General features: G+C 35.5%; 1 protein-coding gene across 1 annotated transcript; it reads right to left on the bottom strand.

Annotated features, from left to right (window-relative positions):
- Positions 1–4,367: 4,367 nt before the first annotated feature.
- On the bottom strand, positions 4,368–18,169 carry lin7c (lin-7 homolog C (C. elegans)). Its single transcript, XM_007246913.3, has 5 exons — positions 18,001–18,169; positions 16,065–16,183; positions 11,196–11,267; positions 9,003–9,212; positions 4,368–7,524 (listed from the first exon to the last, which is right to left on the bottom strand). The coding sequence occupies exons 1-5, from the start codon at positions 18,035–18,037 to the stop codon at positions 7,357–7,359; spliced, it is 606 nt and encodes a 201-aa protein (XP_007246975.2). The 5' UTR covers positions 18,038–18,169; the 3' UTR covers positions 4,368–7,356.
- Between the last annotated feature and the right edge of the window lie 1,374 nt (positions 18,170–19,543).

The following is a 19,543-nucleotide window of genomic DNA, read 5'->3' on the forward strand; positions in this document are numbered from 1 at the left end:
TATGAGCTTGGTGTTTTTTATGTGTCTTAAGTTCTATGCAACTATACAATAACTACAATCAGAGATATTACATATTATTTTAAACACCCATAAACACTTAAATACGTAAATAAGCACCATTGCAACAATAACCCACTACAGGTGCATCCCAAAAAAATGTAATATTACTGAATAGTTAATTTATTTCAACAATTAAATCCAAAAGGTGTATTCTATAGATGCATTACACACAAAGTAATCTATTTTAAATGTTTATTTCTTTTTTTTGTTGATGACTTTGGCTTACAGCCAATCAAAAACCCAAAAATTAGTGCTGTGAGGATTTGATTGCATTTAGTAACAAAAGCAACAGTAAGTGAGCTCAGAATGATGTATAATCACCATGGTCGTGTCATATTTAACCCTTTCAGACCAGTTATGGAAAAATATTTGAATGCTGTTATCTGCCTGTATCCTAAAATAAAATCTATATTAAATCCAATTAACTACAATTTTTACTCTTTAATCACATCATTTTTTAACGTTTTTGAGCCAAACGCTACAAACTGTTCTTGAAGTTTTTTTTTTTAATCAGATTTCACCAATGATGTAAAATATGTTGTTAAAATGACCTTGTCAAAGAAGGACATCCCAAAGTTGACTCCTGAAGCTCCCTACACAGCACAGTATGACTTCATATGGAGTATCACTCTGCAGTTAAGTGTTAGTAAGGAGGGAACAATTGGAAAAGGCCCAGAACAAAGTTCTTCCACATAACACACAGGTTCCAAGTACAGATTGTGTGAAGGTCTTTGTTTATTGGTCATATGTGGAATTCTCTCATGAGTTACTGCAGGCTTGGGGAGAATGAGATGTTGAAACAGGATCCAAATGGCATTACAGATACAGAAGTCAGGAACAGACTAGGCAGAGTGAATGACCTGTTCCATAGCACAAGGCCACAATGCATAATGACCTACTGTGGTATTCTGCCTGGCCACAGTTTAGGCGTGATCAGGCATGAACAAGTGCAACAGGTGGGCAAGTAATGAAATACAAATACTTTGTTACCTTACTTAAGTTGAAATGTAGGTTGTAATTATTTTACATTTTCACGGAATTATCTAAACTTTCTACTCCTTACATTTGAATAAACATTGTTTATCCAATCCTCGTTACTCCTATTTCATTTCAGCTCGTTTTACTCCGGCTTCTCATCGTTCAATAAATCTCTCCATCCAGATAGAGTGAATCTGATTGTGGTTGGATGTAAAGAAGTATAAACATATACCATTCTGACTCCCTATTGGTTTATACTCTGATCCATCACACCTGAACACTTTTAATATTTTAACATAACAGTCATTATGGCTTTTAAAAAAAAATGTTTTTGGGGGGGGGGTGTGCACTATAGGACTCCGTGGGCGTGGCCTAAGCTTTTGTTTTAGTTTTGAAACCAGTAATTTTACACTTTTACTTAAAGAGTAAAAAGCTTGAGTTGATTCTTCAACTTCTACAAAAGTTTCTAAACCCTAGTATCTATACTTCTACCTACAGAGTAATGAATGGCAGCACTTTTTTTTTTTACACCTTTTCTGCAAATAAATTACATACAGGTGAACCCTATTCACTTTGATGGCATTTGATGGCAGTTAGTCACACTGGATGTTATTTAAGGGAATCGTAGTACAGGGGCTGAATAGAAATGCAATTCACACTTTGGCCCTATCCAGACAGGATTAGTTTCTCAGGGGGACGTCTGTGAAAAATATTTCACACTTCTACTCAGTGATAAAAACTCTTGCATCCGGACTGCAACTAAAAAAAACAGGAGGACCAGTGAGTTTCTTGGATTTCTTGGTCACATGACATCGGGTTCAGTAGCTCCTCCATTTCCACTCGCTGTTGTGTTTACGTGGATCTCCGTGGAAACGCACGGCCAAAGTGTAATTATGATGTGTGGCAGTGGACAAAAAGCTATTTTATAAAACGTGAGGAGACAAAACACAGAGATGTGCGTCTAGACAGGACTAAAATTACTGGAGGACCACAGAGTTCAGTGAAAGGTAAGATAATTCGGCCTGTAATTTTCCCCGAAAAACACACACATGGTCAATCTGGGCGGGAATTAAATCACAGAGGATCCCCTGAGAAATTAATTCTGTCCGGATAGGGCTTTCGGAGATTTTTATTCAATAAAAATGTTCCTGTCACCTCACATTTATTTGCTACTTTGTGCTGGCATATCACGTAAAATCCCAATTAATAAAGCTTTGAGTGTGACATGAAAAAATGTGTAAGAGTTTAAGGGGTATGACTGTCCCTGACCACGCCACCCATCCTTACTGTGAAAGACGTAGTGCATTTATTTGGATGTGATTTGTCAACGACGCCATCCGAGATCAGGGCAACCCGTCATAAAGCAGCGTGTCTCCTGGTGTACATTACTCACAGTTTGAATAACTCCGGTCAGGCATATGGATGCTCAAGCCTGGAAAACACTCCAAGAAGGCCCTGGGGGGTGGACCAGAGCAGCAAACCCATCTGTCTTACTGTCAGCAGGCCTATTTTTCATCATTAACACAGTTCAAAGTCTTCACACCTTATCAGGAGTGGGGTTCCTCCATGTTAAGTTATTAATAGGCCTCTGGGGCTTGAGTAGGATGCGCTAAGTCGCGGAGACCGAGCGTGTTCTTGGAGACGTACCCTGTGACTGAAAAATACACGTCATGGCTGTGCTGACAAGACCATAAACTAGTGTTTGTTTTTCACCGAGAGCCAACATGACAGAGCACATGAGTGACGAAGTGTAGGCTCCTGTTTTAGTTTTATAGTTTTGCAATGTCTAAATACATTTTTTCTTCACAAACAGGCAGGACCAAAAGTTAAGACACACCTTAAATTCTGTGATTTTTCATTCTTTTGCTGCTTTGTAGATTAATACTAAAGTCATCCAAACTATTAAGAAACACATATTGAATTATTTATATATTTTTGATTCTTCAAAGTAGCACCTCTTGCTTAGATGACAGCTTTAAAAAAAAATCTTGGCTGGATTTTCTCAGTCAGCTTTAAAAAGTAGAGTCACCTGGAATTTCAGGCTTTCAGTTAACAGCTGTGCTGAACTCATGAAGAGTTAATTACTTGAATTTCTTGATGCTCTTAATGTGTTTGAGAGCATAAGTTGTAAAGTAGTGAAGAGGTAGAGTTACAGGTATACAGTGAATAGCTCTATTTGAGTAATATTCTAATTCAGATGATGAGTAGCAAGAACTACTCAATTAAATAAAGAAAAAAAAAATACAAGAAATGGTCAATCAGAAAAAAAAAAATCAAGAACTTTGTAAGTATCCTCTGGTGCTGTCGCAAAGACCATCAAAAACTCTATGATGAAAATGGTACTCATCAGGTCTGCTCCAGGAAAGCAAGAGCAAGAGTTTCCTCTGTTGCACTGGATACGTTTATCATTATTTGTTCCTTCATTGTCTGGATGACTTGAGTATTAATTATAAGGAATGAATGATATCAACTTTTCACTTATACTGTACATCATCGCTGTCCAATGAAAAAAACAGCATATGCAAAACAGCAACTTTACAGGAGAGAGAAAAAAAAGCCTTCTAAACTTTCAATGAAAGTCAATGTAAAAAGAGTTTATTTTAAGTCATTTTAAAGTCTTTCTATTGGTCCGTTCATCAAGAAATTTTGACACAGTGTAAAGGACAGTTTAAATGTTCAAACTCTGTAGTAAACTAAAAAATTAAGATTAGTGTTTTTCTTTGGAGAGTAGCGATATTCAGAAAATGATGAACGAGCAGATGTCCCAATACATCTGTCCACACTTTTAATTTCTTTCATAATTGGTTTATTTAATTTAGTTAAAACACTTTTTTTTTTTCAAATTTCAATTACAATCTTTACCTTTAGTATATTAGTGATAAAAAAAAGTCCACAGCTCTTAAAAATAAGGCTATTGCATTGCTATGACCCATCAACAGCATAAAAGTATAACACAATATTACTTAAAGGGCACAACTTAAAAACATACATATATAATTACAAAGAATGATAACTTCAGGCTTAAATAAAACGGAGGGAATTTTATATCTCTTGGTCTTGGACATAAACCACATCTGCTGACAAAGATCCAGAACACAGGACTAATATGTGTGTACTATCTTACAGCACCCTCTAGTGTTAATGGCATTGTAATGACAGCGTACTACAACAACACAAAGCAAACAAAAAAGCACACAATAACATTTACTAACATTCAGGCATGACTGAATCAGTATTAATCACATGTATAACTGTAGCAGTGCTTGAATGGAAAGCTCTACCAAATCTCTCTCACACACACACACACAACAGAAAATAACCACAGAGACCACAATTCATCTGTAATTTATTTTGTGCAGCTTCAAATCTCATTACTATCAATTCTACGAAGTAATTTGTCATAATTCTATACATCCACATTAAATGTAACAACAGACCAGGACAAAGAAGAGAAAATGCCAAATGATACAATACAATACAAGATTAGTTTCAGTAAAGTAACAGTCCCAAACTAGCACTGGACATTCAACAGGGTATCAAATAGTTCTCAGAAAGGCTGCAAGTTCGGGTTTTTGTACTCAAAAACGGAGGGACAATGCACTCAGAAAAGCAATACAAATCATTCCTTGGAAAAAATCTGTTCTCAAATGAACAAAAAGAAGAATCTGTTATCAAAAAGGGGCGCAATATTAAAAGAAAATGCAGTTACAAAAATAGTAACCCCCTCCAAAAAATAAAAAAGGACAATAATGAGGACTCGGGAGCACTGAATATTAAACCACAGCCTGGTGAGAAAAGAGCGAGTCTTATTGCTTCAGTGGAACAACAGGTTACGTATGAAATGTTACATCACAGAAAGGCAGAGAAGGAGAAATGCAACCTGAGCTCTTCCAGAACAAAGCGTCCGCTCCATCTCTCTCGCAAACTGATTTAAAAGTACGCTTTCCAGATTCAAACGCACGACTGCTTCTCTTACGCAAGAAACGAGACCGCCCCCTTCTCCCACCCCTCCTCTCTTTCTCTCTCTCTTCCCATGCATCAACACATCTCACAGCTCCTGATGATTCATGAGCGCCTAGAATTAGAAACGCACTAAATATTTTATGAGAGATCGAGAAAAATAGACGGCTTTTTTTCTGAGCTTGTTAGACACTGAAAATACCTGCGTTTGAGGTTTAAAAATACATCTGGAGCTTTGCATTTTTTAACATTCGGAAATGAGTACAAGAAGAAAGTCAAAAGCGAGGCTACCTTACGATGCTCTGTGGATCAGGACAAATTCATTTTAGGAAACATCTGGGGTGATAAAAAATATACATATATATTCTTGGTCTTGCTACGGTGAGAATAAAAAGAGAAGAATATATTCTCGTCTAATGAATGATGAACCTCAGAAACAAACACAATCCTCTCATTAAACAAACTACAACCTTTAAATCAGAAAAGGCTGGGGCAGTATGAAACATGCAAACTTTTATTAAGATATTTCATATTTTGTTTGGTCAAATTTAAAGGGGTGCTTTTGTAATTTCAATTGGGTCTTGACTGCCCCTATAAAAACACTTAAAGCACTAAAACAAAATCCATCCATCCATTTTCTGTGAATCAGCCAGACAGTACACAGCAGGATTAGCCAGCAGACTTCTTTTGAGGGAGGGATCTGTACCTACTGTCCATGGCAAATCAGCAAATGGGGGAGATGTAAGTACTTCCATAAAATACTTTCTTTGAAGAACAATTTTTTAAAAACAGTTTTCTTATATATTTGTTAGAAACTGCTCCTCAAAGACTCAACCGTTGTGGATAAAAGTTTTTGGATAATATTTTCATTAGTTTTTTTTTTTCTTTTTTAATTTATTGGATAATATTTTTTTTTTACAAAATCATGGTTACAAATAACCTGTTTGAAATCACTCATTTTAAGGAATGTGTTGCAGGAATAGATGTTAATTAACAAATAACATTAGCCCAAAGAAAACATGAACTGCAAATGCATTTTTATTTCCATTTTCCATACTGTCCCAACTTTTTCTGCTTTGAGGTTGAACTAAATATTGCCACATTACATGGCAAAGGGAAAGGAGCGAATATAAAATAAAACCTACTGCACAAATGTAAGAACAATTTTGGGCTAAAACATATTTCTAGGGTGATTTTAAAAACAATAAATACTTAAATCTAAATAAATATAATTCACCCAAGCTGTACCTTGGGGGGTTATAGGGTGTGGGGTCAGTGCTTAACTTCTGTTTGACTAATTCTTCTAAATTCAGGGGGAAAAGGTCAACTTTCTAAGCTTCACGCTTTTTATATTACCTTACTACTTCAAGATGATAAAGATAAATGTAAAATTGGTCTAAAATCATGAGGATATGAGTAACAAATACACAACATACACTAGACCATTAAAGGTAAGGACCAGCATGAAGATATGGTCAAGCATTGTCATACATGACTAAATAACATTCACAATTTGGTCATCCCCATCTGATGTGATGAAGCTTAGTTTTTTCACAATTAAAAGACTAAGACAATGCAACTATTAAAATGAACAAACAAAGAAAAAAAAGTCACAATAGTGTTACTAGTTGAGTATTATGTTATGACACTTCTATTTTCCCAGCTGAGGAAAATCATTTCATTATTGTATGCAAGCAAGGAAAGCCATAAAACCACAATCAGAAATGACCAACGCATTTATTCTGTTTAAGAAGCCACTTCCCACACGCTGCTTAAGCTTATCTAGATTTTACAAGAAGGCGGAAGTGTTCATTCATTCATTTTTCCTCTTAAATCACCACAGGTAACATACAGTACGGTGAGAACCAACCGGTGACCGAAAGACATTCCATATTTCTTAAGCTCTTGAGGCACTTTTAACATATGTTTTACATTTCGTTTAAATCACCTCAGGAGCAGATGATAATGATCATGATGGTGGTGGTCCCATTGCAATCCTGACCAATCGATCTCTGATTGACAGAACAGTCCGAGTAATGCACATACAGTGTACAATGAGTGTCTGTGTGATTGTAAATGTGTGATTGCATTTAAAATATAAAAAAACCCAAGTAGTGTTCATGCCACAATATTGTGAAGAGAGTGTGTTCAAAATTAAGGAGATAAGAGTTTAGAAAATTCCAGAAAAGGAGAAAAAGAAGTGCCATACATGTGGCCAATCCCTGGGCAGAGAAAAGAGAGAGCAGTTGGAGCTGAAAGAAGGGCAGAATGTAGAGAAATAGAGTGAAGGAGAGAAAAGGAGAGGGGGAGAGAGAAATAAAGATTTAAAAAAAAGTGAGGGCCTTTGGGGGTTTAACCCTACTGTGGGTAGCTATTCTGTTGCCGGCGTTTAGCAGATCGCATCTTCTCAAAGCGCGACTCCATCTCTTCCAGTACTTTAGGGGTATAGCGAACCACCAGTTTCACCGTACCCTGAGCTGCCTTTAACAGCTCCACTGCCTTCTCATGGTGCTCCCCCTCCACACTCTATAGAAGAAAAAGAGAGAGAGAGAGAGAAAGAGAGAGAGAGAGAGAAAGAGAGAGAAAGAGAGAGAAAGAGAGAGAGAGAGAGAGAGAAAGCAAGATATTGAGCACGTGGCCAAGATAACATTACAAGAGTCAGCAGCAGTGCATAAAAATAAGGTTTACTAAATCAATAAATATATCACAAGATCTGGGTATACCAAATACTAGAGTATAAACTTCATCTTGATTTTGCATGCATGATTAAATGACTAATTTTGCAAAAATTAAAACATCACAATGCTCTAAAAAGGCCTAAAAACAAGTTAGCTAAGTTCACAAAGCACACATTGTAAAATAAATAGGAATGCAAGAAATATCTGGCAACTAAAATTATTTAGCTGAGAAGACAATAATTTAAACCGAAAAATTAACAATGATTTTTAAAGCCAGAGCATGGCTGTGTACATTGCTGGCAGGAAGTAGGGGTGTGAACCACCAGGGAGCCCACAAACGCCAGGTTTAAGTCTGGGCTCCACCCACATTAATTTATTTAAATAATTGGTAATAGTTTACTACCTTGTAACAAAAAGCCTGTTTTCTGGCTAAAAGATGTGAGCAGTTCCAGGCTAGGAGAGTAACATTATCTTAGCAATTAGCCTTAGCAATTGTTTGTTTACCCAAAATCCTGGTCATCACTCTCTGAGCAAATTTAAAAGTCACAAGCATCACATCTAAAGTGACATTTTTGATTAGAATAGCACTACTAAGGTAAATATATGATTAGAATAGCACTGCTGAAGTAAATGTATGATTTGTACAGCCCTAGTAAGGCAAATGTATGATTAGAATAGAACTGCTGAAGTAAATGTATGATTTGTACAGCCCTAGTAAGGTAAATGTATGATTAGAATAGCACTGCGGAAGTAAATGTATGATTTGTACAGCCCTAGTAAGGTAAATGTATGATTAAAATAGCACTGCTGAAGTAAATGTATGATTTGTACAGCCCTAGTAAGGTAAACGTATGATTAGAATAGCACTGCGGAAGTAAATGTATGATTTGTATAGCTCTAGTAAGGTAAATGTATGACTAGAATGTATGATTAGATTAGCACTACTGTAGTAAATGTATGCATAGAAAAGCACTGCTAAGGCAAATATATGATTTAGATAGTACTGCTAAGATAAATGTACGATTAGAATAGCATTACTAAGGTAAATGTGTGATTGGAATAGCACTACTCTAGTAAATGTATGCATAACAAAATAACTGCTGAGGTAAATATATTCTGCTTTGTTTGTTTGTTTGGAAGTTAAAAAGATTAAGTGTTCAAACATATTTTTCAATTGTAGTTTTGATATAGTTTTTCTTTCAAAACCAAGACAAATTTGTATTTAAGCTTTTATGTATTTAATGTATGAAATGTTTAAAAAGTGGCTAAATGAATGAAATAAAAAAAATTAAGGGCAGACAGACAGACTACAGAGAGACTACGTACTACTCCGTTGACGGACAGCAGCTGGTCTCCCCGCTTTAGGCCGCCGTGACGATCAGCGATGCCTCCAGGGATGATGCGAGAGATGTAGATGGGCGAGTTCTGTTCCTTTCCTCCCATGATGTTAAAGCCCAGACCCTCCTCTGTCTTAGGAAGCTCCACGACGCGAGGGTGAGAGTGCCCCTCGCTAGCAGCAAATGCTGCAACTGTGGCCTGTATAGCAAAGGAGGAGAGTTAGGTAGGGGTCTTCTGCAGTGTATGCATAGAAAACCATAGAAAAACTTTATATAAAAACAACAACTACATTATTTTTCAGACTATAAGGCGCACCACATTATAGGGTGCATCATCAATAAACATCTATTTCTTGGTCTACTTTCATACATAAGATGCACCGGATTATAAGGCCCATTAAGCAACACTAGTAAGGATGCCTACATCGGAGTAATCAAAGGTGTCACCATGTTTGGGGGAGAAGCACCTAAGTAAACAAGACTGTAATTCTTAAAAAAAAAAAAAAAAAAAAAAAAAAAACTTTTATTTTAAATTCAAATAAGTGCTGGATTATAATCTACACAGATTTATCTCCTGAGCTTCTGTTTATTTACAGTAAGCTTAGATTTCCAATATTTTGTCTGAGGGCAAGTTTTCAGTGAGTTTCCAGCACTAAGGTTGGGAGCAGCAGCATTAGCATTAGCCGCATAATCGCAGAGCTAGCAAACATACATGCCACCTGGCAGCACTAGACTGGGAAACCCTGAGTGTTCCGGTAACCCAGGGTTCTATCAGCTAGCAGTTCGTCCAACATAGCTTGTTTTAACACAGCAAACAACAGACCACAGTTCAATATACTCACCTCTGAATAGCAAAACAGATAGCGCTGCGGTTAGTGGCTAATGCTAATGCCGTTGCTCCCAGTCTTAGTGCTGGAGAAACTTCCGGGAAAACTCACAGTTATAAGGCTGTACTTCAGCAGAGTGGCTTTACTGCTCCTTACCTTACCTCCACCTGACTGGTAGAATTCATACATAAGGCACACTGTCAATTTTTGGAAAAAATTTCATTTTAGGATTTTAAGTGCACCTTAAAGTCTGAAAAATATGGTAAGTTGGAAAAAGTTATCTGAAGCTACACTTTCTTTGCCTTAACAGAGGAACAAATATATTTCTGCTCAAGACCATAGAGACTTAGAGGCCTAGTGATTAAATTGGACAAGGAAAAAAAAACTTCGGAAGAATATTTGTATGCTTTTTACCAACAACTAAAAAAATTGGGACAGTATGAAAATCTACATATTTCAATGGAGATGGTAGTATCCAAAGATTTTTCATGTTTTGCACGTACAATTCAATAACTGCACTCTTTAATATTCATTCGTCATCATTTTAAAGGACTCCTATACATTTTCTACAAGACAATGCAAAACAACATGCTGCTGTTGCATAGATTCTGGTGTGTTTGCAGGAAGGATGGAACAAAATAACACCTGAAACGCTTCATCGCTGGGTATCTTTGATGCCAGAAAGTGCAACTATAAGAAATGGTAAATGGCTTACTGTCCCAAACTGTGTTTTTTAAAAACATGTTGCATGCATCAATAGCATGAATGGATGTATATTAATAAAATAAATTAAATTGACCCAACAAAACCAATAAACTAATGTCTAAATAAATGTAACAAACATCATATTTTTAAACTGCATTTCTATACTGTCCCTCTACTGTTCCTCTCAACCCAAAACAACATTTGAAGCACCTCAACAAAAATATATTAAACTCAAAGTAAAACTGTCTGCTTCGAGTCCTGCAGTCCCCTGGGGTTTAGCAGGTTATGAGAGGCACTCAGAGGACACACCCTGGAGAGTGCTGGCCTGACTCGAGAGGGCACAGATGTGAGCCACTGTGGTCACAACAGATGCAGCCTTGACACACCTATCTTCCATTACGCCAAAGCAGCAGGTATGTTCTGTAATCTACACAACACATCACGCCCTGCCAATGTGGATTCCAAATAATGTCAAAGCAGCTGACACAATAAATAAATATATATATTTCTTAATTCTTAATTATGCATACAAAAAAAATTACTTTGCTCTGTAACTGAAAATCATGAAAGTCATTACATATAAAAAGACCCAAAGAAAGGATTTCAGAGTACATTAATACAGTATGACTCTAAATGAGGGAAGAAATTACCTTTGCTGTGGCATTGGCTCGGACCTCCAGACTGCTGTTTATGTCCACTGTCTCATACACATGTTCATAAACCTGTAAGCATGAAACATCAAAAGAGTGAAATATGGCAGGGTCCAACTCATAGATATGAACTGTACAGGGCTAGGATAGTAATGTTGGTTGAGGTAACTTAGTTTTAGTATTAGATTTAGAGACCTTTCTCTGTGTAAATTTTACTGTTAAAGTAGAATTAAGAGTAAACTTCACTACTGAGACTTATTCTGGTTTAATTAAAAAGAGCTATGTTTGGAGAAAGGAAAGTACTGCACGACAACCTTCTCATCTCATCTGGGAAACATGGCGCTGATAGTATCAGGGTCGGGGTCCAATACACTACCGCCACTACGCCCTTCTAAGGAGATAGGGAGGCCAAGAACGGGTGGAAAAACGAGAACGGGCGAAAACTAAAAAGACAGAGAGATGGGGCGGGTGGTAAACAAAAGCTCTCCAGAGATGCATTTTATTTATTTATTTATTTATTTTTATAATAATTCATTATAGTTCAAACCATCTCACTAGCCAGATGTTTTCATGCCTATTGCTGACCCCTGTCTTAGAGGGTATAGATTGCCTACGTTTCAATAAAAATATTGATATCTGATGGCACGAATCTTTAATGTATCACAAATGAAAGCAATATAATAAATTGCAATACCGATATTTTAACCCACCCCTACTGTACTTTGCCAGTCAATGTTTTTTTATGTTATGACTGACTTGACTATATGAATACACAGCCATTTTCGCATGCAAAGCAGAGATACTTGTCAATCATAATAAATACTGGATTACATTGTACTGTACTATATTATCCTTGGCTAAAAACAACAGCACATTCATCAGTGCTCATGTCGTAGACCAAACTGTGAAATCTAGGCCAGTATTCACAAAGCACCTCAGAGCAGAAATGTTAATCTAGCGACTGTTAATTACTGAGATAACTCAAAACACAGGAGGAATCTGATCCTAGTTTTAGCACTCCTGCTTTAAGATGCTTCATGAGCCTTGGTCCCCAGAGCTGATCCTCAGTAACTGAGCAAGGAGTGAATAAACAGCTCTAAGTGGACAGCACTGTTGAGTCACCCAGCAGCCAATGTTCTTATCAACTACTGAGGCATAACTCTCCAGTCACAGTCACGCATCATCACCTCAACAGCTCAAAAATAGGTCATTCCTCAGGGGGGAGAGAAAATTGAGTGGCCCAAGTGTTGAAGTATGAGCAAAAAAGCCACACTGCTCCATAGGAGGGCTCATTTAACAAGCATGCGTAGGCACAGATCAGAGAGATGGGCTAAGAATGAGTTGAACTTTCCTGAGGCGTGAATGGGCTAATGATACTGCATGGGGTACTCACGGGCTACAGTACTTGTAAGGAAAAAGCATCATTAGTGACACTGCTGTAGCCATCAATTAAGGGATGCTTCACCGCTATTCAGTCATACACAATACAAATATTTAGGCTCTCTGACAATGAATTATACAAGATAGGCTCGAAGTGCACCAAGGCAGCCTGGGAAATTCACTGATTTATTCTCATTATTTTCTCTATAACAAAAAAATAAATAAATAAATAGGTGTGGGAATCTCAGAACATCTCACGGTACAATATCGCCACAATACTTTGCCCACTATAACATTTACAGCATTGATACTTGATATATCACAGAATTACAATTAAATTCTCTGCAATACTTCACAGCATCTGTGTTACTAAAAGAAATTTCAGAACTAATATTTTTCACCACAGGTTTACCCAATACATTTGATTAGCGCCACCACGTGGAGAAATAAAGCTGTAACTTTAGTAAATTAAATTCGCGGACGAGTCTTAGGGAGATTAAAAGCTAAAGATTTCACGTAGATGTAATCAATTCACAAATGCCAAGAATCGTTTCAGATCTGCCAGCATGTTCACATTTTACACAAAGGGCACTAATTTTTAGTTCCTAGTAGTAATATTAGTCTAACAACATTAATCCAACATTTTGATATTAAACATTTGATTAACTGAAATATCTACATTTTTTTCCCAAGTAAAAGTCTATTAAATATCAGGATTAAATTATGGATCATTACAGATACTCTTCTTTAAAAGTACCATATAGTCATGCAACGAAAAAAAAAGAAATCCTGTACAGAAGAAAAGATGCACCAAGACTTTTGATAGATAATTGTTTTATAACCGCATTCCAGACCTCTTAATCGTAATTTAATCGAAACATAACGTAAGGTGCCTACAAATTCGCTAAAAAGAAAAGTTGGAAAAAGGTTCCTACAGGAAGGGTTTATTAGTTTTGTAAAGCTAGAAAAAACGTCATGCTGAAGTTTGTAAAAGAGGACTGGAATAGGCCTGTCACGATAAGATTTTTTTTGAGGACAATATATATTGCCAGAAAATTTTAATTATTCACAGTTTAGGAATTATATACTTAGTTCTTAACCTACTGCAGTGTGTGTATGGAGTCACAGTTATTAAAGCATTGGTCAGTTATTGAAGCATGACTGTCTAAAATACTGTTCACTGTTATACATGTGAACAAACATACATGTAAACACAATAAATGATACCACGATTATCAAATATTATTGAGGTCATGTTCATTTATTGTACGATTAATCGATAATGTAATTAGTGTGACAGGACCAGACTGGAGTAAGATCAACTTTTCTGATAAATCCAATTTTCAGCTTTGCCAAACACCTGGACATCTAATGGTTAGAATACCTGTAGAGAGTCTTACCCCCTTTGTGAAATTTGGTGGAGGATCAGTAATGATCTGGGGATACTTCAGCAATGCTAGAGTCAGGTAGATTCAGCTTTGTGAAGGATCCATGACTCAAGCTAGAGACAACATTGTTCTGGAAGAAAACCTGCTTCATTATGCTCTGGCAATGTTCCACAACTCTGAGAACTGTTTTTTCCAGCAGCTAGATCAATCAAGGTGTGAATGAAGGACAACCAGATCAAAACTCTGTCATGGCCTGCCCAATCTTCAGACCTGAACCTCCCTGAAAACCTCTGGAATATAATCAAGAGGAAGATAGATGGTCACAAGCCATCAAACAAAGTTAAACTGCTTGAATTTCTGTGCCAGGAGTGGCATAAGGTCACCCAAAAGCAGTGTGAAAGATTAGTGGAAATCAGGGTTATCCCAATTCTATATTCAATTCTGAACTTTATGTAAATACATTTCACAACATGCTAATTTTAAAGCAAACTTGTAAACAATCTCTGTGATGAGAATAGTTCTATGTTTCTAAGAAATTGGCCAAACAAAGAGCACACAAACTAAATAAGTGTTCAAAGACAAATAACATGCCCTTCTTGCAAGGAGTTGGAAAACATTCTCGACAATAAGCTCATCTGGAATGCACAGAAAATCCTGGATAGTTTCTGTGATGCAAAGATGAAACTGAAACTTTATGGGAAGTGGCACTCTTGTGCACAAACATGTTAGTATAGGAGCTAATATTTTTCAAGCAAAAGTTTGACACTGAATTTAAACCTTTTAAGGCAGAATTTAAGCCTTTTTAAGTTCTTTTTAAATGAGAATGTAGCTTTAGACACATTAAGATAGCAGACCAACACATCAAGCAGGCAAGTGAACAAATTCACCTACACAAATTTACTTTCTTTTAATTTTTGTACTTTTTGACAGGTAAACTTAAGCCAAACAGCCAGACTATTAACTGGCTGGATCCATCCACCAAGTGAGGAATAGAAAGGGAGTGTTTTACACAGTGTTTTGGCCTATAAATGTTGATGGTTATTTAAAAAAAGGGAGAAAAAAAACACAACAGATGACAAAGCAGCAGGGTAGAGCTGATCCAACTGCCAGCAAAGTCTTAGGCTCACTACATGGGCACTGGCACGTCCGTCTTCTGAGACTCGCTTCTCTGAGAAAGGATGAACCGAATGGTCAGCACAGCTATCGGTTGTAGAGGCTGTTAGTGTGACTTTAATTGGTCTTTCCTTTTCTAGGACAAACATAGCCACTCCTATAAAGCCTTTTAGCCTATGGCTAATTACTTAAATGGATTCTCAGCATACAGGAACATGTTTCAGTCCATGGACAGAGCAATTCTTGTCTAAAGCATATAATGCCTTAATGTTTTAAAAGCCTACATGTACTACAAAAAAAACTTCTTAAAATTATATTTCAAAAGGAAAAAAAAAAAAAGTTCATAATTACTATAATGTAGGAAGGCCTGTCAAAATAACTACATTTTATTTAGATGATGTACTAGTCCAAACGGCAGTTAAATGTTTATTGTTTGCTTTTTAATGCATATTCCATTAATTTTTTTATTGTCTTCTTTATGAAGTTACTTATTTTAGTTAAACCTGATTATAACTGATTTTAATTTTATTTTATTTTCCAATTTCCTTTACGTTGTAAATATTTGGTTTCGTTAAAAATTAGGACTACCTTTAATGTTTAATAAAGGTTCATTAAAATAAACACAATGCACAATTTTTTGACGTCAGTAAAAATAATTAAACAATTATTATACAATGGGGTAATAAGGTAACTTTCATGGCCGGTCTATTTGGATGGTTTGTTGTTATTGCGGAGACTAGAAAAATTGTATTTTTTAGATATACAAAACACAGAAAAGTGAGAAGTTTCTAAATAAATAAATAAATAAATAAAGTATACTTAACATCACTAAATAACTGTAAATGGTTACACAAAGTCGTGCAATGAAAAGTAAAAAGTAATTTAACCAGTTTCTTATGATTTATTAACAATATTACTGGAATCATGGGTGTAACTATCCAATATCAGTGGGTCTAATGTTAATGAAGAGTACTCAAGGTGAGCTTACCTCTCGTACAGCATTGCAAAATTCACTCTGCAAAACCCTCTGCAGGGCTTGCAGCTTCTGAGGGGGTACTTCCCCTGTCCTCTGGAGCTTGTCCAATAACTCAATGGCACGAGAGATATCTGTGAAAAGATATTTTCAGTGAGGCAAGACCAGACAACAAACCAGGAGTACCAATTAATCTAAATCCTTCTGGAATTTTTTTATATAGTTATTTTGTGATTTAGGGAAGTCAACAACAGGGCTGGGCAATACAATTAAATATTGTATCAGAAATGATATAAACGATATTTAGCATCATATTTTCACAGTCAAGACTAAATGCATCAGTAGTAGCAGATTTTTTTAATAAAAAAAAAGGAGATCTGGGCATTTTACAGCCTGAGGACGACATCGGCCCTTGCCTTTCCATACCCAACCCTTTAAATATCCACCTCACAAATTTAACTGGAATTCACTTCACATATTGAAGCCCCCATTATAAAACTCACTTCAAACTAATTTTTAAAAACAGCAATTAATTAAAAACAACTACATGTGTTTCTCAATGAAAAAAATAAATAAATTAGGGATGTGGCATATTATACCGTATGTTATATCATCTCTAAATAAATGCTGATATTCATTTTGTTGAGTAGAGCATTCTATAAGTATGTTTTACATTATGCCACCATAATAACTATTTCAGATAAATATTATCTACAAATAAATCTTTTTGAATATTGTGAATGATATTACACCCTAAAATATCGTGCCATATTACCCACCACTAATTATCACAATATAATTCAGACTGTTCTCATTTCCCATTATACATGTACTAGAGAATGATTATATCTGTCTAGTATCACTTATTTTACTTTAATCCTGGATATATGGAGATAGTTGGAGTACATTATTAGTATCTTGACATTCTGGATCATTGACTTCTGTTACAAATCTGATCAATTTCTTGTATTTTTTCATATCTCAGTTAGGGGTGTACCATATCATATCATATAAGCAATATTTAAATGTTATTTTCATTTTGTTGCAGTAGTGCATTCTTGAAATACAATTTTTATCGCGAAGAGTATAGTTATCATGAAAATACCACAAAATACCATATCGCCCACCCCTAAGTTATGCTATACATTAAAACTCAATTTATACCCATTTTTCAAGACATTTTCAAGTCAAGAGGCTTTCACTGTCATTACATCTGAATACAGGTATACTGTTTAACAAAATTATATTACTCCTTTTTTTAAAATAGGAGTAATTTTAATACATTTAAAAAAAACTTTTTTTTTAAATATAAAAACTTTAAATTAGAGGTGTGCCATATCATAGCGTATGCTACAATATCTCCAAATAAACGTTAATATTTATTTTGTTGCAGTAGAGCATTTAATAGCTATGCTAACTATAACGTTACTGTATGCCACCAGTTTAAAAATAATAAAATAAAAGTAATTTATTACAACAAACTTTGTGTTCCTCAATTAAAAATCTATCATATTACCGTTATATGCTATTATATCTCCAAATAAATTATAATATTCATTTTGTTGCAGTAGAGTATTCTATAGCAATGACAGCTAACTTACACATTATCCCACCATAAATCTCACGTTTACACAAATTTTTCAAGACTTTTCCACATTTTCCAAAACAGTAATCGACTGAACTGGTTAAATGATACTATATTAGTGCCTAATTAACATTATAATATATTTAAAGTGATAAAAACAGTAGTTTTCGGGCTGGTTTAATTCAAAAATCTGAACTAGAACTAAGCTAAGCTAGTCCAGCTGACAGTGAGCTACCTGGGTTAGCTTAGCTTAGTTTAGCTAATAGCCTCCAGCAGCCCCGGAATAAAGCTTATCTCAGACAGCAGGCTAACTGCGCCTCTCCAGCCTTTAAAACACAAAATAAAGCACTGAAATACACAGTTTACCTCTTTCCAGTCTCACAGGTTCCCCCAGCGAGGCCATGTTACCCGGGTTTAGTCCGCTAGTGCCGGAATAAAGGCTCGGTCTCAGCGCCGCGGCTCCGCTGCCTGTACCTAAGCTAGCTAATGCGGAGAGATTACAGCGGGAGGCGGGCAGGATCCTCGCTGCGCACGGTATGCGCATTCCTTTTGTAAACACAAAGTATTGTTTGTGTATGTGTGTGTTAGGGGTGGGCGATACGGCCCTAAAATAATATCACGACATCTCATGGTATTTTTGCGATAACGATACTTTTGGCGATATGAGAAAACACTGAAAAAAAAAAAAATATATATATATATACGTATATATATATATATATACGTATATATATATATATATATATATATATATATATATATATATATATATATATATATATATATATATATATATACATATATATATATATATATATATATATATATATATATATATATATATATATATATATAATTTAGAGTTTTCATAAAAAAAGTTTGTTTTAATAATTTAGTGTTTTAAAAAGGAGTAATATAATTTTGTTACAAAGTGTACCTGTACTCAGATGTAATGATGGTGGGATAATGTATAGCATAGCTTAGGGGTGGGCGATATGTATTTCAAGAATACACTACTGGAACAAAATTAAAAATAATTGTTATGATTGCATATGATATGATATGGCACACCCTTAACTGAGATTTGTAACAGAAGTCTATGATCCAGAATGTCATGATACTAATAATAATGCACTCCAAATATCTCCATATATCCAGGATTAAAGTAAAATGAATGATACTTGACAGTTATAAACCAGTAGATAGATAAAGGGAAATGAGGACATTGTGAATTTTTCTTTTAAAAGCAAAAAAGTAGTACCCTGATAATTAGGGATGCGTGATATGGCACATTATTTCAGGGTATTATATTGTTCAAGACATTTAAAATGTTGGTGATATTATTGCGTGCAATACGATATGGCACACTTTAGTGTGTATAGATTCTCAGTCAGCTTTATGAGGAGTCACCTGGAATGTATTTCAGTTAACAGCTGTGCTGATCTAGTCAAGAGTTAATTACTTGAATTTCTTGTCTCTTAATGTGTTTGAGAGCATCAGTTGTAAAGTTGTGAAGAGGTAGAGGTACAGGTATACAGTGAATAGCTCTATTTTAGTAATGTTCTAATCCAGATTATGACAATAAATACTCAACTAAGTAAAATAAAACAGAATAGGGCTACCTAATCAGAAAAATCATTACAATGGACATCATGTATTTTCTTTTCCTTTTTTAATGATTTGTGGCACAAAACAAAAATTTAGACCTGTTGTCCTTCAGAATAGACCACCAGTGTCCAGACCTAAACCCCATTGAGAATATTTGGAGAAGGCTTTGTGCAGGCTTTGTTGTGTATTTTGTATTGTAATTTTTTCTTGTTGTTGTTGTAATGATTTGGCAATATTGTTATAATTAATTACAGCTTTGCCTTTAAATCTACTTTTAATCTGAATCAAGTATTTAGAGACT

This window comes from Astyanax mexicanus, chromosome 23 (assembly GCF_023375975.1).
Source record: "Astyanax mexicanus isolate ESR-SI-001 chromosome 23, AstMex3_surface, whole genome shotgun sequence".
Classification (NCBI taxonomy): Eukaryota; Metazoa; Chordata; class Actinopteri; order Characiformes; family Acestrorhamphidae; genus Astyanax; species Astyanax mexicanus.

Excerpts from the sequence above, each read along its gene's own strand:
- lin7c (XM_007246913.3), bottom strand. The coding sequence starts at position 18,037 with ATGGCCTCGCTGGGGGAACCTGTGAGACTGGAAAGAG. Across the intron at positions 16,184-18,000 it reads ACCTGTGAGACTGGAAAGAG|ATATCTCTCGTGCCATTGAG; the intron begins GTAAACTGTGTA and ends ATCTTTTCACAG. Across the intron at positions 7,525-9,002 it reads TGCTGTCCGTCAACGGAGTA|AGTGTGGAGGGGGAGCACCA; the intron begins GTACGTAGTCTC and ends TTTCTTCTATAG.